The sequence below is a fragment of the Vidua chalybeata genome, chromosome 34 (genome assembly GCF_026979565.1).
Source record: "Vidua chalybeata isolate OUT-0048 chromosome 34, bVidCha1 merged haplotype, whole genome shotgun sequence".
Lineage (NCBI taxonomy): Eukaryota > Metazoa > Chordata > Aves > Passeriformes > Viduidae > Vidua > Vidua chalybeata.
In genome coordinates this window covers 125,404-146,949 of record NC_071563.1, presented here as the reverse complement: position 1 = coordinate 146,949, position 21,546 = coordinate 125,404, and the positions used below count along the sequence as shown (strand labels likewise).

At 60.9% G+C, this 21,546-nt stretch overlaps 3 protein-coding genes across 12 annotated transcripts in view; all 3 read right to left on the bottom strand.

Annotated features, from left to right (window-relative positions):
* Positions 1 to 2,401: 2,401 nt before the first annotated feature.
* Positions 2,402 to 8,831, bottom strand: TNNI3 (troponin I3, cardiac type). The gene is made up of 9 exons (XM_053968356.1): positions 8,821 to 8,831; positions 8,628 to 8,640; positions 8,423 to 8,545; positions 7,693 to 7,734; positions 7,009 to 7,143; positions 6,154 to 6,243; positions 4,982 to 5,152; positions 3,475 to 3,569; positions 2,402 to 2,543 (listed from the first exon to the last, which is right to left on the bottom strand). Exons 1-8 carry the CDS (start codon positions 8,829 to 8,831, stop codon positions 3,477 to 3,479), a joined length of 678 nt encoding a protein of 225 aa, XP_053824331.1. The 3' UTR covers positions 2,402 to 2,543; positions 3,475 to 3,476.
* On the bottom strand, positions 8,535 to 15,696 carry DNAAF3 (dynein axonemal assembly factor 3). Of its 10 annotated transcripts, XR_008435351.1 has the most exons (12): positions 15,411 to 15,637; positions 15,212 to 15,330; positions 14,915 to 15,008; positions 13,953 to 14,137; positions 13,264 to 13,470; positions 12,521 to 12,634; positions 12,117 to 12,218; positions 11,774 to 12,010; positions 10,781 to 10,855; positions 9,773 to 10,704; positions 8,821 to 8,841; positions 8,535 to 8,640 (listed from the first exon to the last, which is right to left on the bottom strand). XR_008435351.1 is itself a non-coding variant. In XM_053968453.1 (10 exons), the coding sequence occupies exons 1-10, from the start codon at positions 15,487 to 15,489 to the stop codon at positions 10,560 to 10,562; spliced, it is 1,347 nt and encodes a 448-aa protein (XP_053824428.1). In that variant the 5' UTR covers positions 15,490 to 15,696; the 3' UTR covers positions 10,469 to 10,559. The 10 variants fall into 10 exon arrangements, 5 of the variants coding, with proteins under 5 accessions (XP_053824428.1, XP_053824427.1, XP_053824430.1 ...); XR_008435354.1 differs by lacking the exon at positions 12,117 to 12,218; XR_008435353.1 differs by lacking the exons at positions 8,535 to 8,640; positions 8,821 to 8,841 and adding an exon at positions 8,848 to 8,976.
* Positions 15,697 to 15,738: 42 nt separating this feature from the next.
* HSPBP1 (HSPA (Hsp70) binding protein 1) overlaps positions 15,739 to 21,546 on the bottom strand; it is a 6,472-nt gene continuing 664 nt past the window's right edge. Inside the window, exons 2-7 of the mRNA XM_053968355.1 lie at positions 20,979 to 21,213; positions 20,040 to 20,261; positions 19,186 to 19,341; positions 17,988 to 18,084; positions 16,924 to 17,035; positions 15,739 to 16,077 (exon numbers count right to left, since the gene is read on the bottom strand). Coding sequence (XP_053824330.1) covers positions 16,000 to 16,077; positions 16,924 to 17,035; positions 17,988 to 18,084; positions 19,186 to 19,341; positions 20,040 to 20,261; positions 20,979 to 21,213 — 900 coding nt within the window. The 3' untranslated portion in view covers positions 15,739 to 15,999. The remainder of the gene's footprint in view (positions 16,078 to 16,923; positions 17,036 to 17,987; positions 18,085 to 19,185; positions 19,342 to 20,039; positions 20,262 to 20,978; positions 21,214 to 21,546) is intronic.

Sequence of the window (21,546 nt, the reverse complement as noted above, 5' to 3'; positions counted from 1 at the left end):
CCCCCTTTTCTCCCCATTTTTGCCCTTTCCCCCCATTTTCTCCCCTTTTTTTGACAATTTTTGCCCATTTTCTCCCCATTTTCTCCCCGATTTTGCCCATTTCTCCCCGTTTTTCCCCATTTTCTCCCCGTTTTTCCCCATTTTCTCCCCATTTTCTCCCCATTTCTCCCCATTTTCTCCCCGTTTTTGCCCATTTTCCCCATTTTCTCCCCGTTTTTGCCCATTTTCGCCCCTTTTCTCCCCGTTTTCCGCAGGGATCTCGGGGGACTGGCGGAACCACCTGAGCCCGGAGCAGAGCCGGCGCTTCGACCTCGTCTACCGCGAGCGCATGGCGGGGCTGGGGGTCTCCTTCCCCTGGGACCCCCCGGAAATCCCTCAGGAGCCCCAAAATCAGGGGGAAACGCCCCAAAAAAACCCTCAGGAGCCCCAAAATCAGGGGGAAACGCCCCAAAAAAACCCTCAGGAGCCCCAAAATCAGGGGGAAACGCCCCAAAAAAACCCTCAGGAGCCCCAAAATCAGGGGGAAACACCCCAAAAAAACCCTCAGGAGCCCCAAAATCAGGGGGAAACACCCCAAAAAAGCCCTCTGGAGCCCCAAAATCAGGGGGAAACACCCCAAAAAAGCCCTCAGGACCCCCCTGAAAACCCTCAGGACCCCCAAAATCAGGGGGAAACACCCCAGAAAAACCCTCTGGAGCCCCAAAAAGAGGGGGAAGACCCCCAGGAAGATCCTCAGGACCCCCCTGAAACCGCTCAGGACTCCCAAAAAGAGGGGGAAGACCCCCCAAAAAACCCTCTGCAACCCAAAAAAGAGGGGAAAGACCCCCCAAAAAACCCTCTGCAACCCAAAAAAGAGGGGGAAGACCCCCCAAAAGGTCCTCAGGACCCCCCAAAAAACCCCCAGGACCCCCCCGGGACCCCCCAGGAGCCCCCTCCCCATGACCCCCCAGCTCGGATGTCCCCAAGACCCCCCCAGGACCCCCCTAAAGACCCCCAAAAAGGGGAGGAGACCCCCAGAGACCCCCCCAAGGAACGCCCGGATTTGCTCAGGACCCCCAAAAACACCCCCAGGACCGCCTGAAATTCCCCCATAAACACCCTCAGGACCCCTCCCCAATTTGGGGGTCCCCACAGCCCCCCCCCAGTGCCTTCGGGGCCCTGCCAAAGGCGGGACCCCTCCCCAAATTGGGCTAATTAATAAACACCAATCAATGACGCCAGTAATGATGAAGGGGGTTTTATTTGGGGGGGGGTATTTTGGGGAGGGGGTTTATCTTGGGGATTTTTTGGGGGGAAAATCCTGAGGTTTTTTGGGGGGTTTTTGGGGAGGGGTCTCGGGGATTTTTACAGGGAAAATCCTGAGGTTTTTGGGGGGGGAATCCCAGGGGTTTTGGTTTTTTTTTTTTTTTTTAGAGGAGGGGTCTCAGGGATTTTTAAGGGCAATCCCAGGGTGGTTTTGGGGAGGAGTCCTTGGGATTTTGGGGAGGGGTCCCAGGGGGTTTTTGGGAGGAATCGCAGAGGTTTTTGGGGAGGGGTCCTGGGGGTGGAAACGTGAGGGGAAAATTGGGGAAATGTGAGGGGAAAATTGGGGAAAGGTGAGGGGGAAAAGGGAGGAAAATGTGAGGGGAAAATGGAGGAAACATGACGGGAAAATTGGGGAAATGTGAGGGGAAAATTGGGGAAATGTGAGGGGAAAATGGGGGAAAGGTGAGGGGGAAATTGGGGAAATGTGAGGGGAAAATGGCAGAAAAATGTGAGGGGAAAATGGAGGAAACATGAGGAGGGAAATGGAGGGAAATGCAAGGGGGAAAAGGGCGGGAAAACAGGAGGAGAAAATAGAAGAAAATGTGAGGGGAAAACTGGGGAAATGTGAGGGGGAAAGAGTGGGAAACATGAGGGGAGAAAATGGCAGAAACGTGAGGTGAAAATGGAGGAAACGTGAGGGGGAAATGAGGGAAATGTGAGGGGAAAATGGCAGGAAAACATGAGGGGAAAATGGAGGAAACGTGAGGGGGAAAAGGGAGGAAAATGTGAGGGGAAAATTGGGGAAATGTGAGGGGAAAATGGAGGAAATGCGAGGGGAGAAAAATGGCGGGAAACGTGAGGGGAGAAAAAAGGCGGGAAACGTGAGGGGATAAAAAAGGCGGGAAACGTGAGGGGATAAAAATGGCGGGAAACGTGAGGGGAGAAAAAAGGCGGGAAACGTGAGGGGAGAAAAAGGCGGGAAACGTGAGGGGATAAAAATGGCGGGAAACGTGAGGGGAGAAAAAAAGGCGGGAAACGTGAGGGGATAAAAAAGGCGGGAAACGTGAGGGGATAAAATGGCTGCCCCAAATCCCTGCGTGATTTCCCCCACTCTGGACTGGGTTAATTAACAAGCACCGCTCAATGACTGCGTTAATTGATGCTGAAAGGGAAGTTTATTGGGGCAGGGGGTTTGTTTTGGGCGGGGGGTCGTGCCAGTGCCCGTGGTGATGATGATGATGAGGGTGATGAAGGTGATGAAGGTGATGATGGAAGGGGGGGCTCCGTGGGGGCTCCTCCTGTAGAAATTTGGGGAATTTGGGAAGGGGTCCTGGGTTTTTTTTTTTGTGGGGGGGGATCATGGGGTTTTAAAAGAAGAGGGGTCTCTGGGGTGATTTTTTGGAGGGATTCCCTGGGAGTTTTGGGGCAATCCTGTTTGGGTTTTTTTTTTTTTTTGGGAGGGAATCCCAGTTTTGTGGGGAAGAGTCCCAGGGTTTTTTGGGGGAAAATCCCAGGAGTTTTCTGGGGGGAATTCTGGAGGTTTTTGGGAGGGGGAATCCCGAGGATTTTTGGAGGGGAATCTCAATTTTTTGGGAAGGGGCCCGGGGGTTTTTGGGGGAGAATCACAAGGGTTTTTTTGAGGGGAATTCTGGGGATTTTTGGGGAGGGTTTCTCGGGGGGAATTCCGGAGTTTTTGGAGTGTGGGTCCTGGGTTGTTTTGGGGGGGAATCCCAGGTTTTTTTGAGGGGGAAATTGGGGATTTTTAGGGTGTAGGTCCTGGGTTATTTTTGGGGAGAATCACAGGATTTTTGGGGGGGAAACCGGGGATTTTTGGGGTGTGGGTCCTGGGTTCTTTTTTGGGGAGAATCACAGTTTTTTGGGGGGAAAATTGGGGATTTTTGGGGTGTAGGTCCTGGGTTGTTTTGGGGGGGAATCCCAGGGTTTTTTGGGGGGAAATTGGGGATTTTTGGGGTGTGGGTCCTGGGTTATTTTTGGGGAGAATCCCAGGGTTTTTCTGGGGGAAATTGGGGATTTTTAGGGTGTGGGTCCTGGGTTATTTTTGGGGAGAATCACAGGGGTTTTTTGGGGGCAAATTGGGGATTTTTGGGGTGTGGGTCCTGGGTTGTTTTGGGAGGGGAAAAAAATCTCAGGGTTTTTCAGGGTGATCCTGGGGATTTTTTTTTGAGCAGAACCCTGGGATTTTTTGGGAGGTTTTGGTGGGGGTCTCACCCTCAGGCCGCCGCCCCCTCGAACTTCTTCTTGCGCCCCTCCATGCCGCTCATGGCGTCCACGTTCTTGCGCCAGTCGCCGACCTCGTAGCTCTCCTGGGACATTGTCCCCAGTGTCCCCCAGATACACCCCCAAAACTCCCCCAAAACACCACTGAAAACACCCCCCCAAAAACCTCTTAAAATCGCCACGAAACCCACCCAAAATCCCTCCTAAAAATACCCCCAAAAACCCTAAAACATCCACAAAACACCCCTATAAATACCCAGAAACCACCTGTGAAACTACCTCAAAACACTACTAAAAGCCTTCCCAAAAACCCCAAAACCACCTCAAAAACGTCTCGAAGCCACCCAAAATGCACTCCCAGAACTACCACAGAAACACCCCTAAAACACCAGAAAACACCTCAAAAATACCACAAAAACATCTCCAAAATACCACAAAAATACCACAAAACTACCCTGAAACACCATTAAAAACACCCCCAAAAAAACCTAAATCCACTAAAAAACCGCTCCCAAAGCCACCTCAAAAACACTCCCTAAAAACATCCCAAAACCACCCAAAACCTACCCTCAAAAATACCCCGAAAACACCTCCAAAACACACCCAAAACCACCGCAAAAATACCCCCAAAACACCACAAAATTACCACAATAAAAGGCCTCAAAAACACCCTAAAAACACCATACAAATACCCCAAAACCGCCTCAAAAAACACCACAAAAAATACCCACAATGCACCACAAAACCGCCTCAAAAGTACCCCAAAACCGTCTCAAAAACACCCACAAAAAATACCCACAATGCACCACAAAAACACCATACAAATACCCCAAAACCGTCTCAAAAAACACCACGAAAAACACCTCAAAAACACACCAAAACCACCTCAAAAACACCCACAAAAACCACCTCGAAAACACCACAAAAAACACCCACAATGCACCACAAAAATGCCTCAAAAATACCCCAAAACCACCTCAAAACCACCCCAAAACCGCCTCAAAAAACACCACAAAAATACCCACAATGCACCACAAAAACGCCTCAAAAATACCCCAAAACCACCTCAAAAAACACCACAAAAATACCCACAATGCACCACAAAAACGCCTCAAAAACGCCACAAAAAATACCCACAATGCACCACAAAACCACCACACAAATACCCCAAAACCGCCTCAAAAAACACCACAAAAAATACCCACAATGCACCACAAAACCGCCTCAAAACCACCACACAAATACCCCAAAACCTCCTCAAAAAAGACCACAAAAAATACCCACAATGCACCACAAAACCGCCTCAAAACCACCACACAAATACCCCAAAACCTCCTCAAAAAAGACCACAAAAAATACCCACAATGCACCACAAAACCGCCTCAAAACCACCACACAAATACCCCAAAACCGCCTCAAAAAACACCACAAAAACGCCCCAGAGCAGCCCAAAACCACCCGAACAGCCCCCCCGGGAGCGCCCCCGGGGTCCCCTCACCTTCTCGGCGTCGTCCTTGCGCACCTGGCGCAGGCCGGCCCTCAGGTCGGTGCCCACGCGCGGCTTGGTGCCCAGCAGCGCCGCCATCATGGCGTCGGCCGACAGGCGCACCCGCCGCAGGTTGGGCCGCACGAAGCGGCCCGCGGCCACGCGGCGCCGCAGCTCCTCCAGCTGCACGGGGTGGCGCGGCCGTTGGGGACGGCGGGGGGATTTGGGGGGATTGGGGATATTGGGGGGATTGGGGACATTGGGGGGATTGGGGACATCGGGGGGATTGGGGGGATTGGGGATATTGGGGGGATTGGGGATGGTGGGGACAGTGGGGGGATTGGGGGGATTGGGGATATTGGGGGGATTGGGGACATTGGGGGGATTGGGGATATTGGGGGGATTGGGGGGATTGGGGATATTGGGGGGATTGGGGATGGTGGGGACAGTGGGGGTATTGGGGGGATTGGGGGGATTGGGGACATCGGGGGGATTGGGGACATTGAGGACACTAGGGACCTTGGGGACATCAGGGGGATTTGGGGACATCGGGGACATTGGGGACCTTGGGGACATTGGGAACATTGAGGGGATTGGGGACATCAGGGAGATTTGGGGACATTGAGGGGATTTGGGGACATTGAGGACATCGGGGGGGTTTGGGGATATCGGGGGGATCTGGGGACATCGGGGACATTGAGGGGACTGGGCACTCCGGGGACAGTGGAGGGATTTGGAGACATCGGGGACATTGGGGACCTTGGGGACATTGGGAACATTGAGGGGATTGGGGATATCATGGGGATTTGGGGACATCGGGGACATCAGGGGGATTGGGGACATCGGGGAGATTTGGGGACATTGAGGACATTGGGGGGATTTGGGGACATGGCGGGGATTTGGGGACACTGGTGACGTCAAGGGGATTGGGGGGACATCAGGTGGATTTTGGGGACACTGGGGATGTGAAGGGGACTTGGGGACATCGGGGACACTGAGGGCGTCCGGGGAATTGGGGACACTGGGGACAGGCTCCCCCGCACAGGCTGGCAGAGCCGGGGACACGGCAGGGCTACCTCGGGGACACCTTGGGGACACAGGAGGGCCACCTCGGGGACACCTTGGGGACACAGGAGGGCCACCTCGGGGACACCTTGGGGACACTGTCCCCTCCCCGTCCCCACCTCGGTGACGTTCTTGCTGACGCGTGTCCCCATGTCGTAGCGCTCCTCGTCCACGCGCGCCACGCGGCCGTGCAGCTCCCGGCACAGCTCCTGGGGACACGGAGGGGACACGGAGGGGACACGGAGGGGACACGGAGGGGACGGCGCCGTCACCGGTGTGCGACACCCCGCTGTCCCCCGCCATGTCCCCGCGGTGTCCCCAAGGCCCTGCTGTGTCCCGGCGTCCCTGACGTGGCCGATGTCCCCAGTGTCCCCCCGGTGTCGCCACTGTCCCCTCACATCCCGGTGTCCCCCATGTCCCCAGTGTCCCCTCACCTGCGGCTCTGTCACCTCCAGCCCTTTCTCCCCTCAATTTCACCGCCATTTTCCCCTCACATTTCCCGCTCTTTTTCCCCTCACGTTTCCCGCCATTTTCCCCTCACGTTTCCCGCTCTTTTCTCCCCTCACGTTTCCCGCCATTTTCTCCCCTCACGTTTCCCGCTCTTTTCTCCCCTCACGTTTCCCGCCATTTTTCCCCTCACATTCGCTCCATTTCCCCCTCACATTTCCCACCATTTTCCCCTCACATTTCCCCCATTTTCCCCTCACCTTTCTCACAATTTTCCCTTCACATTTCCCCATTTTTCCCCTCACCTTCCCCACCATTTCCCCCTCACATTTCCCCATTTTTCCTCTCACATTCGCTCCATTTCCCCCTCACATTTCCCCCATTTTCCCCTCACATTCCCACCATTTTCCCCCTCACATTCCCACCATTTCCCCCTCACATTTCCCACCATTTCCCCTCACATTTCCCTCCATTTTCCCCTCACATTTCCCCTTTTTCCCCTCAGCGTCCCCTCGGTGTCCCCTCACCTGCAGCTCCGTCACCCCCATCCCCTCCAGGGCCGCCAGGGGTGGGCACAGCTCCCCCAGCACCCGAATTTTTTCGGCCGCCCTGTCCTGCTCCTCCTTCTCCAGCTCCCGCTTCGCCCTCTGCAGCAGCAGCGTCTGGGGGGGGGGGGAAACAAATTTTGGGGACACCCTCCCAAAAATTTGGGGACACCCCCAAAATCAGAGGTGCCCCTCATGGGACACCCCCAAAATCACAGGTAAGCCACAAAATTTGGGGACAAAACCCTCAAATTTAGCTGCGACATTGAGATTTTGGGTTTCTCTTGGGGGGAACATTTTGGGGACACCCCCCCAAAAATTTGGGGACACCCCCAGGATCCTCAGGGCACCCCCAAAATCAGGGGAAAACCCCGGAATTTGGGAACGCCTCAAATTTAGCTGCGACATTGAGATTTTTGGGTTCTTTAAGCAGGGGGAAAATTTGGGGACACCGCCCCAAAATTTGGGGGCATCCCCAGGACCCTCAGGGGACCCCCAAAATCAGAGGTAAGCCACAAAATTTGGGGACAAACCCCTCAAATTTCGCTTGGACATTGAGATTTTGGGGTTCTTTCAGTGGGGGACAATTTGGGGGACCCCCCCCAAAATCTGGGGACCCCACCCCGACCCCAAGGACCCCCCCAAATTTTGGGTCCCCCCTCTCACCTTCAGCTGGAGCTTGCGGGAGGCGGAAATTTTGGATTTTCTCTGGAGAGAGAAATTCGGGGTCAGGGTTTGGGTGGGAATTGAGGGATTTTGGGGTCTGGGTGTTTATGAGGAGTTTTTGGGGTGGCTTTTGGGGTTTTCAGGGTGTTTTTCTGGGTTTTTTTTGGCATGGGTTTTTTTGGGGGGGTTTTGGGGGGGGTGGGGTGTTTTTCTGGGGTTTTCAGGATGGCTTTGGGGTTTTCAGGGTGGTTTTTTTGGGGGGGTTTTGGGGTTATGGGATTTTCAGGGTGTCTTTTTGAGGTTTTCTGGGTGGTTTCTTGGGGCTTTCAGGGTGTTTTTTTGGGGTTATTTTGGGGTTTTCAGGGTGGTTTTGGGGTTTTCGGGTGGATTTTTAGGGTTTTTGGGGGTGGGTTTTTGGGGTTATTTTGGGGTTTTCAGGGTGGTTTTTTGGGGTTTTGGGGTGTTTTTTTGGGGTTATTTTGGGGTTTTCAGGGTGGTTTTTTGGGGGTTTTTGTTTTTTTTTTTTTTTGCTTTTTGGGGTTATTTTGGTGGTTTTGGGGTGGTTTTTGGGGCTTTTTGGGGTTATTCTGGGGTCTTCAGGGTGGTTATGGGGGTTTGGGGGCGTTTTTTTGGGCTTTTTGGGGTTATTCTGGGGTTTTCAGGGTGGTTTTGGGGTTTTCAGGATGTTTTTTTGGGCTTTTTGGGGTTATTTTGGGGTTTCTGTGCCCACCTTGGCATGGGGCTCCACGGCGTAGCTCCGGTAATTGGCCGAGGACTTGCGGCGGAGGGGAGGGGGCTGCGGGGGGGGGTCCTGGGGGGTCTCGGGACCCTCCCCCTCCTGCTCCGGGGCTCGCTGAGTCACGGGGAGCGAGGGGTTAAAGGGGGGGGGATCCCCAAAAATGGAGGGGGGAGGGGAATTGGGGCAGGGGTCTCACCGAGGTGTCCTCCCTGGGAAAGGGAGGGGGGGAGAATGGTTAGAGACCCCCGAAATGGGGAGGGGGATCCCCGAAATGAGGGGGGGACCCCCGAAATGGGGAGGGGGACCCCCAAAATGGGGTAGGGGATCCCCGAATTGGGGTGGGGAACCCCAAATTTGGGTGGGATCACCCCCCCGAGACCCCCACTCACTCTTCGGCCATTCGGATGCTTCTGGAAGACACGGGGGGGGGGGCACAGGGGGGTCAGGGGGGGTCACGGGACCCCCCCCCCCAAATTCCAACCCCTCCCCCGCCCCCAAACCTGCCCCTATTTGGGGCCGGTGCTGATAAGGTAGAGGGAGGGGGGCTAAAAATAGCCCCTTATCAGCCCCTCCCCCACCCCCGCGGGGACAGGGCCGCCCCCCCCCCCCCCCCCCCCACCAAAACAACCCCAAGGGCACCCAGGACACCGAGACCCCCCCCCAAAAAAAATCCCTCAAACCACCCCAAAACTTTCTGGGACCCCCCCCCAGGACACGGAGACTCCCCCCCCCAAAACGCCCCTCCCGCTCCCAAGTATCCCCCAAATCCCCCCAAGACCTCCCCAAAATCCCCTGGGACCCCCTCCCCAAATCCCCCCAAAACCCCCTGGGACCCCCTCCCCAAATCACCCCCAAACCTCCTGGGACCCCCTCCCCAAATCCCCCCTAAAATCACCCCAAAACCCCCTCGGACCCCCTCCCCAAATCACCCCAAAGCCCCCTGGGACCCCCTCCCCAAATCCCCCCTAAAATCACCCCAAAACCCCCTCGGACCCCCTCCCCAAATCACCCCAAAGCCCCCTGGGACCCCCTCCCCAAATCCCCCCTAAAATCACCCCAAAACCCCCTCGGACCCCCTCCCCAAATCACCCCAAAGCCCCCTGGGACCCCCTCCCCAAATCACCCCCAAACCTCCTGGGACCCCCTCCCCAAATCCCCCCTAAAATCACCCCAAAGCCCCCTGGGACCCCCTCCCCAAATCCCCCCTAAAATCACCCCAAAACCTCCCGGGACCCCCTCCCCAAATCACCCCCAAAACCCCCTGGGACTTTGGAACACCCGGGGACCCCAAGACCCCCCAAGACCCCCCCCAAATAGGGACCCCCCCCCCCCCGCCGGTACCTGCGGGGCCGGAGCCGTGGGAAAGCGGCGGCGCTTTATGAATGGGAGGGGGCGTGGCCTCGCACAGGGGGCGGGGTTAGCAATGGGAATGGGCGGGGCTTAAAGGGGGCCTGGGAGGGAATTTGGGGGGGGGATTTTGGGGGGATTTGAGGGGGGGTCTCAGGGCTGGGGCGAATTTTGGGGGGGTTTTGAGGCAGGGCAATTTGGGGAGGGGTCTCGGGGTGAGGGACGGGAATTTGGGGTGGGGGTCTCAGGCACTGACAGGACAATTTGGGGAGGGGTCTCGGGGACAGGAAGGAGATTTGGGGGCTGATATTGGGGGGTAATTTGAGGAGGGGTCTCGGGGCCAAGGAGGGATTTGGGGCTGATTCAGAGGGTAATTTGGGGAGGGGTCCTGTGGCCAAGGAGGGATTTGGGGGCTGATTTTGGGGCAGTAATTCGGGGAGGGGTCTCGGGAACAGGAAGGGGATTTGGGGCTGATTTTGGGGCGGTAATTCGGGGAGGGGTCTCGGGAACAGGAAGGGGATTTGGGGCTGATTTTGGGGTTAATTTGAGGAGGGGTCTCGGGAACAGGGATGGGGATTTGGGGCTGATTTTGGGGCGGTAATTTGAGGAGGGGTCTCGGAGTCAAGAAGGGATTTGGGGCTGATTTTGGGGCAGTAATTCGGGGAGGGGTCTCGGGAACAGGAAGGGGATTTGGGGCTGATTTTGGGGCGGTAATTTGGGGAGGGGTCTCGGGGCCAAGGAAGGATTGGGGGCTGATTTTGGGCTATTTTGGGGAGGGGTCTCAGTGCGGGGGGACCCTGCGGAAGCGCGCGTGGGCCGGGGGCTCCCCGGGCCCCCCCCAGGGCTCGAAGCCCCCCGCCCGCGCCAGCGCCGCCGCCCGCGCCCGGAACGCCCGGAGCTCGGGGGGGCGCAGGGTGGGCACGAACCTGCCGAGGGGAGGGGGCGTTAAATGGGGCTGGGGGCTCCGCCGGGGCCCATTTGGGGAGGGGGCGCGGTACCCACGTGGGCAGCTCCAGCAGCAGCGTGGCCCCGGGCGCCGCCAGAGCGCCCAGCGCGGGGGTCAGCGCCGGCAGCGCCCTGCGCACCGAGACCCCAGACCCATTTGGGTCCGCGCGGCTCCTTCTGCGAGTCCCCAGACCCCCGGAGCCCCCAGACCCATTTGGGTCCGCGCGGCTCCTTCTGCGAGTCCCCAGACCCCCGGAGCCCCCAGACCCATTTGGGTCCGCGCGGCTCCTTCTGCGAGTCCCCCGCCCCCCGGGAACCCCCAGACCCCTCTGAGCCCCCCCAAACCGCCCCGGGAGCCCCCAGACCCATTCGGGTCCGCGCGGCTCCTTCTGCCAGCCCCCCGCCCCCCGGAGACCCCCAGACCCCTCTGAGCCCCCCAAAACCGCCCCCGAGATCCCCAAAACCTCCCCAAGCCCACCCAGGACCCCCAAAACCTCCCCCAAGACCCCCCAGGATCCCCCAAACCTCCCTCGGGAACCCCCCAGGACCCCCAAACCCCCCGCAGGACCCCCAAAACCTCCCCAAACCCCCCCGGATCCCCCAAAACCTCCCCCCAGCCCCCCCAGGACCCCCCAAAACCTCCCCCAGACCCCCCCCGGAGCCCCCCGCCCACCTCCAGCCCAGCACCAGCAGCTGGCAGAGCCCCCCGAGGCGGGCGGGGGTCGCGGGGGGGCCCCCCAAGGGCAGGAACCGGACCCGGACCGGGAGCGGGGCCAGGGACCCTGCGGGGGGGGGGGGGCACGGGGGGGTCACGGGAGGGGTTTTGGGGGGTCCTGGGGGGGTTTGGGGGGAGATTTGGGGGTCCTGGGGGGAGATTTGGGGGTCCTGGGGGTTTCCAGGGGGACTGGGGGGAGATTTGGGGGTCCTGGGGGGGGTTCAGGAGAGATTTGGGGGTCCTGGGGGGAGATTTGGGGGTCCTGGGGCTGTCTGGGGGTGTCTGGGGGGAGATTTGGGGGGTCCTGGGGGGTCGGGGACACGGGGGCCACTCACCCAGCGGGCTGGAATCGTCACAGGGGGGGTCCCGCTCCCCGGGGGGGGGGTCCCGGTCCCGGGGGGGGGGTCCCGCTCCCCGGGGGGGGGGTCCCGCTCCTCGGGGGGGGGGTCCCGCTCCCCGGGGGGGGGGTCCCGGTCCCCGGGGGTGTCCCCGGGGGGGTCCCCGGGGGGGTCCCCGGTGAGCAGCTCGTGCAGCAGCGCGGTGACAACGGCCAGGGACAGCTCGGTGGCGGTCTGGGGGTGGGTGGGGAGGGGTCCCGTGAGAGACGACCCCCCCTCAATAAACCCCCCCCGGCCCCCCCCTCCCCTCCCGGGACCCGCCCCCCCCTCTCCCCGGCACCTTCGGGGGGCTCCGGAGCCCGCCGGGCTCGAGGCCGAAGCTGAGGAAGGGTCCGGTGACCGTGTCCCCCCAGTAGGCGGGCGGCGACACCGACTGCCCGTCCTGGGGGGACGGAGCGGGCCGTGACCCCCGGTGACCCCCCCGGTGACCCCCCGGTGACCCCCCCGGTGTCCTCGGTGTCCCCCCACCGTTGTCCCTCCCGCTGTTCTCGGTGTCCCCTCCCGGTGTCCCCACTGTCCCCTCACGGTGTCCCCGTGCCCCCCCCCCCGGTATCCCCCTGTCCCCCCCCCACTGTCCCCTCCCCTTGTCCCCCCCACTGTCCCCTCCCGGTGTCCCCACTGTCCCCTCCCGGTGTCCCCCGGTGTCCCCCTGTCCCCTCCCGGTGTCCCCCGGTCCCCACTCACGGCCCGGGGCCGGGGGTCGCTCAGCACCGTGGGGTTGGGGGTCGCGCCCCCTCCCCCGAAGGCGTCGCCGCTCTCGCGCCAGCGCCCGAACTCGGCCGGTGACACCGAGGTGGCCTTGGGGGGGACACCGGGGGTGGCCTTGGGGGGACACCGGGGCTGGGCTCCCGGAGCCCTCCGGGACCTCCCCGCTGTCCCCGCGGTGCCCCCGTTACCCGCCCGGGATGTCCCCGAGGCTTCCCCGGTGTCCTGGTGTGTCCCCGTCCGGTATTTACCGGGACATCCCCGCTGTCCCCTCCCTGTCCCCGGTATCCCCGGTGTCCCCCACCCCGTCCCCCGTGTCCCCCGGGTGTCCCCGTTATTCCCGGTGTCCCGCCCCCGCCCCCGGTGTCCCTCCCTGTCCCCGGTGTCCCCGGTGTCGCCGTTACCCCCGTTGTCCCCCCCTGTCCCCGTTATCCCCGGTGTCCCGCCCCCGGTGTCCCCCGGGTGTCCCCGTTATCCCCCGGTGTCCCCGTTATCCCCGGTGTCCCCCCCTGTCCCCGGTGTCCCCCCCCGGTGTCCCCGGTGCCGCCGTTACCCCTGTTATCCCCGGTGTCCCCCCCCGTCCCCGGTGTCCCCCAGGTGTCCCCGTTATCCCCGCTGTCCCCCCCTGTCCCCGGTGTCCCCCGGTGTCGCCGTTACCCCCGGTGTCCCTCCCTGTCCCCGGTGTCCCCCCCTGTCCCCGGTGTCCCCGGTGCCGCCGTTACCCCCCGCGGGTGCAGCGCCATCCGCAGCTCCCAGTCCGCCACGGCCGCCCGGGACTCGTACCGGGGCCCGAGGCGCCGCCGCAGCCGCCGGTCCCAGCCCGGGGGCCCCGGTACCGCCCCCGGTTCGGATCCCGGTACCGCCCCCGGGCCCGGCAGCGCCCGCTCCCAGCGCCGCAGAACAGCCTCGAGCGCGTCCCGGTCCCGGCACTGCGGGAGGGGCAGCCCGGTACCGGACAGGTCCGGTGACCCGGCACCCGGTACCGGACAGCGCCGGGACCCTGAGACCCGGTACCGGACAGCGCCGGGACCCTGAGACCCGGTACCGGACAGGTCCGGTGACCCGGCACCCGGTACCGGACAGCACCGGGACCCCGAGAGCCGGTACCGGACAGCGCCGGGACCCTGAGACCCGGTACCGGTCGGTCCCTGTGTCCACAGAACCCCGGTACCGGACAGTTCAGGTCCCCCGGTGTCCCCAGAACCCCGGTACCGGACAGGTCCGGTGACCCGGCACCCGGTCCCGGGCAGCCCCGCTCCCCCCGGTGTCCCAGAACCCGGTACCGATGACCAGGCACCCGGTACCGGCCAGCCCCAGTGTCCACAGAACCCCGGTACCGGCCAGCCCCGCTCCCCCCGGTGTCCCGGCACCCGGTACCGGGCAGCCCCGCTCCCCGCGGCCCGGTTCTGACCTTCATGAGGCGCAGGTCGGCGGGCCCGTCCCGGTGCGGGTCCCGGTGCGGGTCCCGGTGCGGGTCCCGGTGGCGGTCGGTGCCGAGCCAGCGGCGGAGCCGGCCCGCGGCCCCGCGCAGCAGCGCGGCCGTGCCCGCCCGCAGCGAGCCCGAGCCCAGCAGCTCCAGCACGGCGGCGGCGCGGGCTGAGCACCGGAACAGCGGCGGGACAGCGGCGGGACACCGGGGGACACCGGGGGGACAGCGGGGGTTACCGAGGGACACCGGGAACACCGGGGGGGACAGCGGGGGGACACCGTGAGGGACACCGGGGGTCAGTGGGACACAGGGAACACCGTGAGGGACAGCGGGGGGGACACCGGGGGTTACCGAGGGACACCGTGAGGGACACCGGGGGGACACCGGGAACACCGTGAGGGACTCCGGGGGTTACCGGGAACACCGGGAACACCGGCGGGACACCGGGGGTTACCGAGGGGTCACCGGGAACACCGGCGGGGACACCGGGGGGACACCGGGGGGGACAGCGGGGGTCAGTGGGACACCGGGAACACCGGGGGGACACCGGGGGTTACCGAGGGTTAGCGGGAACACCGGGAACACCGGGGGGACACCGGGGGTTACCGAGGGACACCGGGACACCGGGGGTTACCGAGGGGACACCGGGAACACCGTGAGGAACACCGGGGCGGACACCGGGGGGGACACCGGGGGTTACCGAGGGACACCGGGACACCGTGAAGGACACCGGGGGTTACCGGAGGGTTAGCGGGGACACCGGGGGTTACCGAGGGGACACCGGGGGGACACCGGGGGGTCAGCGGGGACACCAGGAGGGACACCGGGACACGGCGGGGGTCACCGGGAGGGACACCGGGGACTCCGGGATATCGGGGACACCGGGACATCAGTGACACCGGTGACACCGGGGGGATCACCGGGGACCGCGGGGGTCCCGGTACCTGCGGGTCTGGGCCGCTCCGGGGCTTCCAGCGCCAGCAGGAGGAAGAGGAGCTGGCGAGCCACGGGCTCGGGGCTCTGCTCGGCCACGAACAGCTGGGGGAGCACCGGGAGAGCCCCGGTAACACCGGGAGAGCCCCGCTAACACCGGGAGAGCCCCGGTAACACCGGGAGAACCCCAGCCCGGGAGCTTCATCCCGTCCCGGCGCTCTGCGAGCCCGCCGGGACCGCGACCCCGAGCCCGGTCCCCCCCTCCGCCCTGCCCGGTGTCCCCTCCCGGTGCCGGTCCCGGTCCGTACGGTGATGGAGCGGGGGGGCCCCCGGCGGGCCCGGGCCGCCGTCATCAGCAGGTGCCGGCCCTCGGCCGCCCCCACCAGCAGCACCGAGGCCTCCGCCGCGGGCTCCGGTTCCGCCGGGACTGCGGGGATCGGGAGGGGGCCGCGGTCACCGGGAGCGGCGGGAAGGGGGGGCGGGCAGCGGGAGGGGCGCCGCGCTCACGGTGCAGGCGGAGATCGATGGCCGGGGACAGCCCCCACCAGCACACGGTGCCCACGGCCTCCTCCAGCGCGGCCGCCATGGCGGAGCCCTCACGGAACCGAGCCCTCACCGAGCCCTCACGGAGCCCGGGAACCGCCGCCAGCCAATCAGCGGCCAGAACGCCGCCGGTGAGAACCGCGCCCACCAATGGGAAGCGAGAGCGGCGGCGCGAAGCGGCGGCGGACCAATGAGAGCCGGCAGCCGGTGGGGAAGCCCCGCCCACCGCGACGCCGTTGCCACGGCAATAACAGCGAAGCCACGCCCCCAATCACCACAACAACGGCGCTCATTAGCATAGCAACGCCTCTTCATTAGCATAACCCCGCCCCCGCGCTCTCCGTGCTGAATTTGGGGGATTTTGGGTTTTTTCCCCATTTTTCCCTTTCCGATCGCGCCCCCGCCCCGTCTGTCGCCCCAAACCCCGGGCAGGGACCGGCCCGGAGCGTCTCTTCCCCCCCGGCTCGTGGGGGGCTCGCCGGATCTGGGGGTTTCTGGGGGGCCGGTGACCCCCCGGGGGGGATTTTTGGGGGAATTTTGGGCGGTTTTGGGGTCATCGGTCCATGGTGGATTCTTCGGGGGGGGTCTCGAAGCAGAGCTGCAGCAGCCGCTCGCAGAATTCCAGCTCCTCCTGCGGGGAGGGGAACCAGCCTCAAAACCCCGGGAATTTGCCCCAAAATCTCGAGGGTTTATCCCCCAAAATCTTGAGTTTTCACCCCAAAAATCCTCCAAATTCTCCCCAAATTCCCCCCTTAAAATCCCACCGATTACTGCTCCAAAATGCAAGCGATTTCCCCCCAAAATCCTGAGGATTTGCCCCAAAAACTCCGAGTTCCCCATCCCCGAAACCTTTGGGATTTACCCTAAAATTCCAGGACTTTCACCCCCCAAAATCGTGTGAATTTCCACCCCCAAATTCCCCAGGATTTGCCCTAAAAACTCTGGGTTCCCCCCACCCCAAAAAACCTGAGGATTTGCCCCAAAATGTTGGGGTTTCCCACCCCCAAAATCGTTGGGATTTGCCCCAAAATCCCGTGAATTTTCCCCCACCCCAAACCCCCGGGATTGGCCCTCAATTTGCAGGAATTTCCACCCCCAAAACCCCGAGGATTTGCCCCAAAATCCCGTGAATTTCCCCCCACCCAAAACCCTCCCAAATTTGGGGGATTTGCCCAAAAATTCCAGGAATTTCTCCCCTGAAAACCCCGAGGATTTGCCCCAAAATTCCAGGAATTTCCCCCCAAAAATCCCATCAATTCCTTCCCCAAAACCCGCGGGTTTCACCCCAAATCCCACCTGGAATTTCCCCCCCGTTGGGTTTTGCCCAAAACCCGCGGGTTTCACCCCAAATCCCACCTGGAATTTCCCCCCACTTTGGGTTTTGCCCAAAACCCGCGGGTTTCACCCCAAATCCCCCCGGGAATTTCCCCCGCTTTGGGTTTTGCCCAAAACCCGCGGGTTTCACCCCAAATCCCACCTGGAACTCGTCGTGGCCCCGCAGCAGCTCCCGGCGCTGCCGCAGCAGCTCCTCCAGCCCCAGCGCGGGGTCCCGGCACTCCCGGAGCCCCTCGGGGCAGCCCGCGGCCAGGCTGGGGCCAAAAACGGCGATTTTGGGAAAATCCAAACAAAACAGCCCAAAACCGCCCCGAAATCACCCAAAAATCACCCAAAAATTACACAAAAACCACCCAAAAACTGCCCAAAAACTGCCCCAAACCAGGTCCCGGCACTCCCGGAGCCCCTCGGGGCAGCCCGCGGCCAGGCTGGGGCCAAAAACGGCGATTTTGGGAAAATCCAAACAAAACAGCCCAAAACCGCCCCAAAATCACCCAAAATCACCCCAAAAATTGCCCTAAAACTGCCCAAAAACCCCCCAAAACCCCCTCCCCAAACCAGGTCCCGGCACTCCCGGAGCCCCTCGGGGCAGCCCGCGGCCAGGCTGGGGCCAAAAACGGCGATTTTGGGAAAATCCAACCAAAACAGCCCAAAACCGCCCCAAAATCACCCAAAAATTACACAAAAATCACCCAAAAATCACCCAAAAACTGCCCCAAAATCACCCAAAACCTGCCCAAAAAACTGCCCCAAAACCTGCCCAAAAACTGCCCCAAAATCGCCTAAAAATCACCTAAAAATTGCCCAGAAACCAACCAAAAACCTCCCAGAATCACCCAAAATCAGCCAAAAATCACCAAAACCTCCCCAGCCCATCCCAGGACTCCCCAAATTTTCGGGTTTCCCCCCGGATTTTGGGAACTTCTATGGGATTTTTGTGGTTTTTTCCCAGGATTTTTAAGTTTTCTCTCTGGAATTTTGGGGATTTTGGGTTTTTTTGGGAATTTGGGGAGGGGTCTCCCCCACTCCAGAGTGCCCCCAGGCCCTCCCCTTCCCAGGGTGTTTTCCCCCAAATTCTCCTGTTTTTTTGGGTATTTTCCCCGTGATTTTTGGCTTTTTTTCCCAGGATTTTTGGGAATTTTGGTTTTTTTTGGGGGATTTTGGGTATTTTGGGGATTTTTGGGTATTTGGGGAGGGGTCTCCCACCTGCAGAGCACCCCCAGGCCGTGCTCGTGGGCGCCGTCGTGCTCGGAGCGCAGCAGCGCCGCCGCCCGCGCCACCAGGCCCTGCTGCACCAGCGGCCCTGCGGGATTTGGGGGGAAATCCCGGGAATTTGGGGGGAAATCCGGGAATTTGGGGTGAAATCCGGGGGATTTGGGGTGAAATCGGGAATTTGGGGTGAAATCCGGGGGATTTGGGGTGAAATCCAGGGAATTTGGGGGAAATCCGGGGAATTTGGGGTGAAATCGGGGGGGTTTGGGGTGAAATCCAGGGAATTTGGGGGGAAATCCGGGAATTTGGGGTGAAATCGGGGGGGTTTGGGGTGAAATCCAGGGAATTTGGGGGGAAATCCAGGAATTTGGGGTGAAATTGGGGGGTTTTGGGGTGAAATCCAGGGAATTTGGGGGGAAATCCTGGAATTTGGGGTGAAATTGGGGGGTTTTGGGGTGAAATCCAGGGAATTTGGGTGAAATCCGGGGAATTTGGGGTGAAATCGGGGGGGTTTGGGGTGAAATCCGGGAATTTGGGGGGAAATCCGGGAATTTGGGGTGAAATCCCAGGGATTTGGGGTGAAATTGGGGGGTTTTGGGGTGAAATCCGGGAATTTGGGGCATCCCAGGGTTTGGGGGGAATTTGGGGTGAAACCCGGGATTTGGGGTGAAACCCGGGGGGTTTTGGGGTGAAATCCGGGGAATTTGGGGCATCCCGGGATTTGGGGTGAAATCCCGGGAATTTGGGGTGAAATCCCGTGAATTTGGGGCATCTGGGGGGTTTGGGGTGAAATCCGGGGGGTTTTGGGGCATCCCGGGGTTTGGGGTGAAATTGGGGGAATTTGGGTCAATTCTGGGGATTTTGGGTCAATTCTGGAGGATTTTGGGGCCATTTTGGAGGATTTTGGGGCCATTTTGGGGGACTTTGGGGTCATTTTGGGGGATTTTGGGGTCATTTTGGGAGATTTTGGGGCCATTTTGGGGATTTTGGGGCCATTTTGGGAGATTTTGGGGCCATTTTGAGGGATTTTGGGGCCATTTTGGGGGATTCTGGTCCCAAAGGCTCCCGGGAAGGGCCGAGGGGGTCAGGAAAGGGATTTTTTGGGGGGATTTCTGCGGGAATTTCGGGGGGTTTTGGGATCTCTCGGCTCGGGGCTGGTTTTGGGGTGACTCTGGGGGATTTTGGGGCTGACCTTTGAGGCGGGGGTGCTCCCGGAGCAGGCAGTGCAGCAGGAACGCCGCCCGGGCCCGCAGCGCGGGCTGGGGGCTCTGCAGGACCCCCCCCAGAACCTCGAGCCCCCCCAGGGCCTCGAGCTGCTCCAGCCCCTCCGGCTGCGCCCGCACCAGGCCTGGGGAGAGAGAAAATGGGGTTAGAACAGGCAAAATCGGGAAAAAAACGGCAAAAAACGGCAAAAAAACGGCAAAAAAACGGGAAAAAAAACGGGAAAAAACCACCCCAAAAACACCAAAATCCACCCCAAATCCACCCCAGAGCCTGGAGCTGCTGGAGCCCCTCCGGCTGCGCCCGCACCAGGCCTGGGGAGAGAGAAAATGGGGTTAGAACAGGCAAAATCGGGCAAAAAACAGCAAAAAACTGCAAAAATGGCAAAAAACCGGCAAAAAAACACCCCAGAAACACCAAAATCTGCCCCAAAATCCACCCCAGAGCCTGGAGCTGCTGGAGCCCCTCCGGCTGCGCCCGCACCAGGCCTGGGGAGAGCAAACTGGGGTTAGAACAGGCAAAATCGGGCAAAAAGCAGCAAAAAACGGCAAAAAATGGCAAAAAAACACCAAAATCCACCCCAAAAAACCCCAAAACTGCCTGAAATACCTGAAAAAAACCCCAAAATCCCCCCAAATCCCCCAAATCCCCCCGGCTCACAGGAGATGGCGAAGAGGGCGGCGGGGGGCACGCGGGGGTCGGGGTCTGCACGCAGCCCCCCCAATAAACCCCCAAAAACCACCCCAAAACCCCCAAAAACCACCCAAAAATCCCCTAAAAACCCCAAAATTTCCCCAAAATTTCCCCAAATCCCCCCCGGCTCACAGGAGATGGCGAAGAGGGCGGCGGGGGGCACGCGGGGGTCGGGGTCTGCCCGCAGCCCCCCCAGCAGCGCGGGCAGAGCCCCCAGGGCCAGCGCCCGGGCCTGGGCCCCCGGCAGGTTCTGGGCACAAGCCCCCAGCACCCGCGCGGCCCCGGCCCGCAGCGGCGGCCAGCGGTGGCCCAGCAGCTCCAGCAGCACCTCCAGGCCCCCTAAAGAGCAGAAATCTGGGGGGAAAACAGGAAAAAATGGGGTTAAAATGGGAGAAAAGGGGAGAAAATGGGGGGGAAAGGGTTAAAAATGGGGTTAAAATGGGAGAAAATGGGGGTGAAATGGGAGAAAACGGGGAAAAATGTGACCCTGAGTGAACCCTCAGTGACCCCTGAGTGACCCCAGTGACCCTGAGTGACCCAATGACCCCTGAGTGACCCTGAGTGACCCCAGTGACCCTGAGTGACCCAATGACCCCTGAGTGACCCTGAGTGACCCCAGTGACACTGAGTGACCCAATGACCCCTGAGTGACCCTGAATGACCCTGAGTGACCCCTGAGTGACCCCTGAGTGACCCTGAATGACCCTGAGTGACCCCTGAGTGACCAGTGAGTGACCCTGAGTGACCCAATGACCCCTGAGTGACCCTGAGTGACCCCTGAGTGACCCTGAGTGACCCCAGTGACACTGAGTGACCCAATGACCCCTGAGTGACCCTGAATGACCCCTGAGTGACCCTGAATGACCCTGAGTGACCAGTGAGTGACCCTGAGTGACCCAATGACCCCTGAGTGACCCCTGAGTGACCCCTGAGTGACCCTGAGTGACCACTGAGTGACCCCTGAGTGACCCCTGAGTGACCCTGAGTGACCCCAGTGACACTGAGTGACCCAATGACCCCTGAGTGACCCCTGAATGACCCTGAGTGACCCCTGAGTGACCAGTGGCTGACCTGTGGCGTTGTCCAGGCTCTCGCAGAGCTCGGCCAGCTCGGCCAGGGCCCCCTCGTGCCCCCCGGTGTCCCCCAGGCCCCGCTCGGGCGCCGCCTCCCCGGGGCAGGGCCCGGCCAGGAGCCCCAGGCAGCGCTGCAGCTCGGCCCGGGCGGCTCCGGGCCCGGCCAGGGCCTGGGACACGGCCTGGCGCAGCCACTGCTGCCTCTGCGGAGAGAGAAAATACCCAAAATTATCCTAAATTATCCCAAAGTTATCCTAAATTATCCTGAGTTATCCCAGAGTGACACCAGAGTGACACCGGGGTTAACCCGGGCCCTGCCAGGGCCTGGGACACGGCCTGGCGCAGCCACTGCTGCCTCTGCAGAGAGAGAAAATACCCAAAATTATCCTAAATTATCACAAAGTTATCCTAAATTATCCCAAACTTATCTTAAATTATTCCAAAGTTATCTCAAATTATCCCAAATTATGCCAGAGTTATCCTAAATTATGCCCAAACGAGCCCAAAGGGGCTCTGGGAGCCCAAACCAGCCCAGGGACCCCCAGAGCCCTCGGGGACCCCTCAGG

Bases quoted from the DNA above. Each gene is read 5' to 3' on its own strand.
- DNAAF3 (XM_053968452.1), bottom strand. From the start codon at position 15,108: ATGAAGCTCCCGGGCTGGGGTTCTCCCGGTGTTACCGGGGCTCTCCCG. The intron at 13,471-13,952 runs GTCAGAACCGGG...CCCCTCCCGCAG, and splicing joins CCGACCTGCGCCTCATGAAG to TGCCGGGACCGGGACGCGCT. The intron at 12,219-12,520 runs GTGAGTGGGGAC...CCGTCCCCCCAG, and splicing joins GCGACCCCCGGCCCCGGGCC to GACGGGCAGTCGGTGTCGCC.
- TNNI3 (XM_053968356.1), bottom strand. The intron at 7,144-7,692 runs GTGAGAGGGGGG...CCCCCCCCCCAG, and splicing joins CCCGCAAGCTCCAGCTGAAG to ACGCTGCTGCTGCAGAGGGC. The intron at 3,570-4,981 runs GTGAGGGGACCC...ACAATGTCCCAG, and splicing joins GCAAGGACGACGCCGAGAAG to GAGAGCTACGAGGTCGGCGA.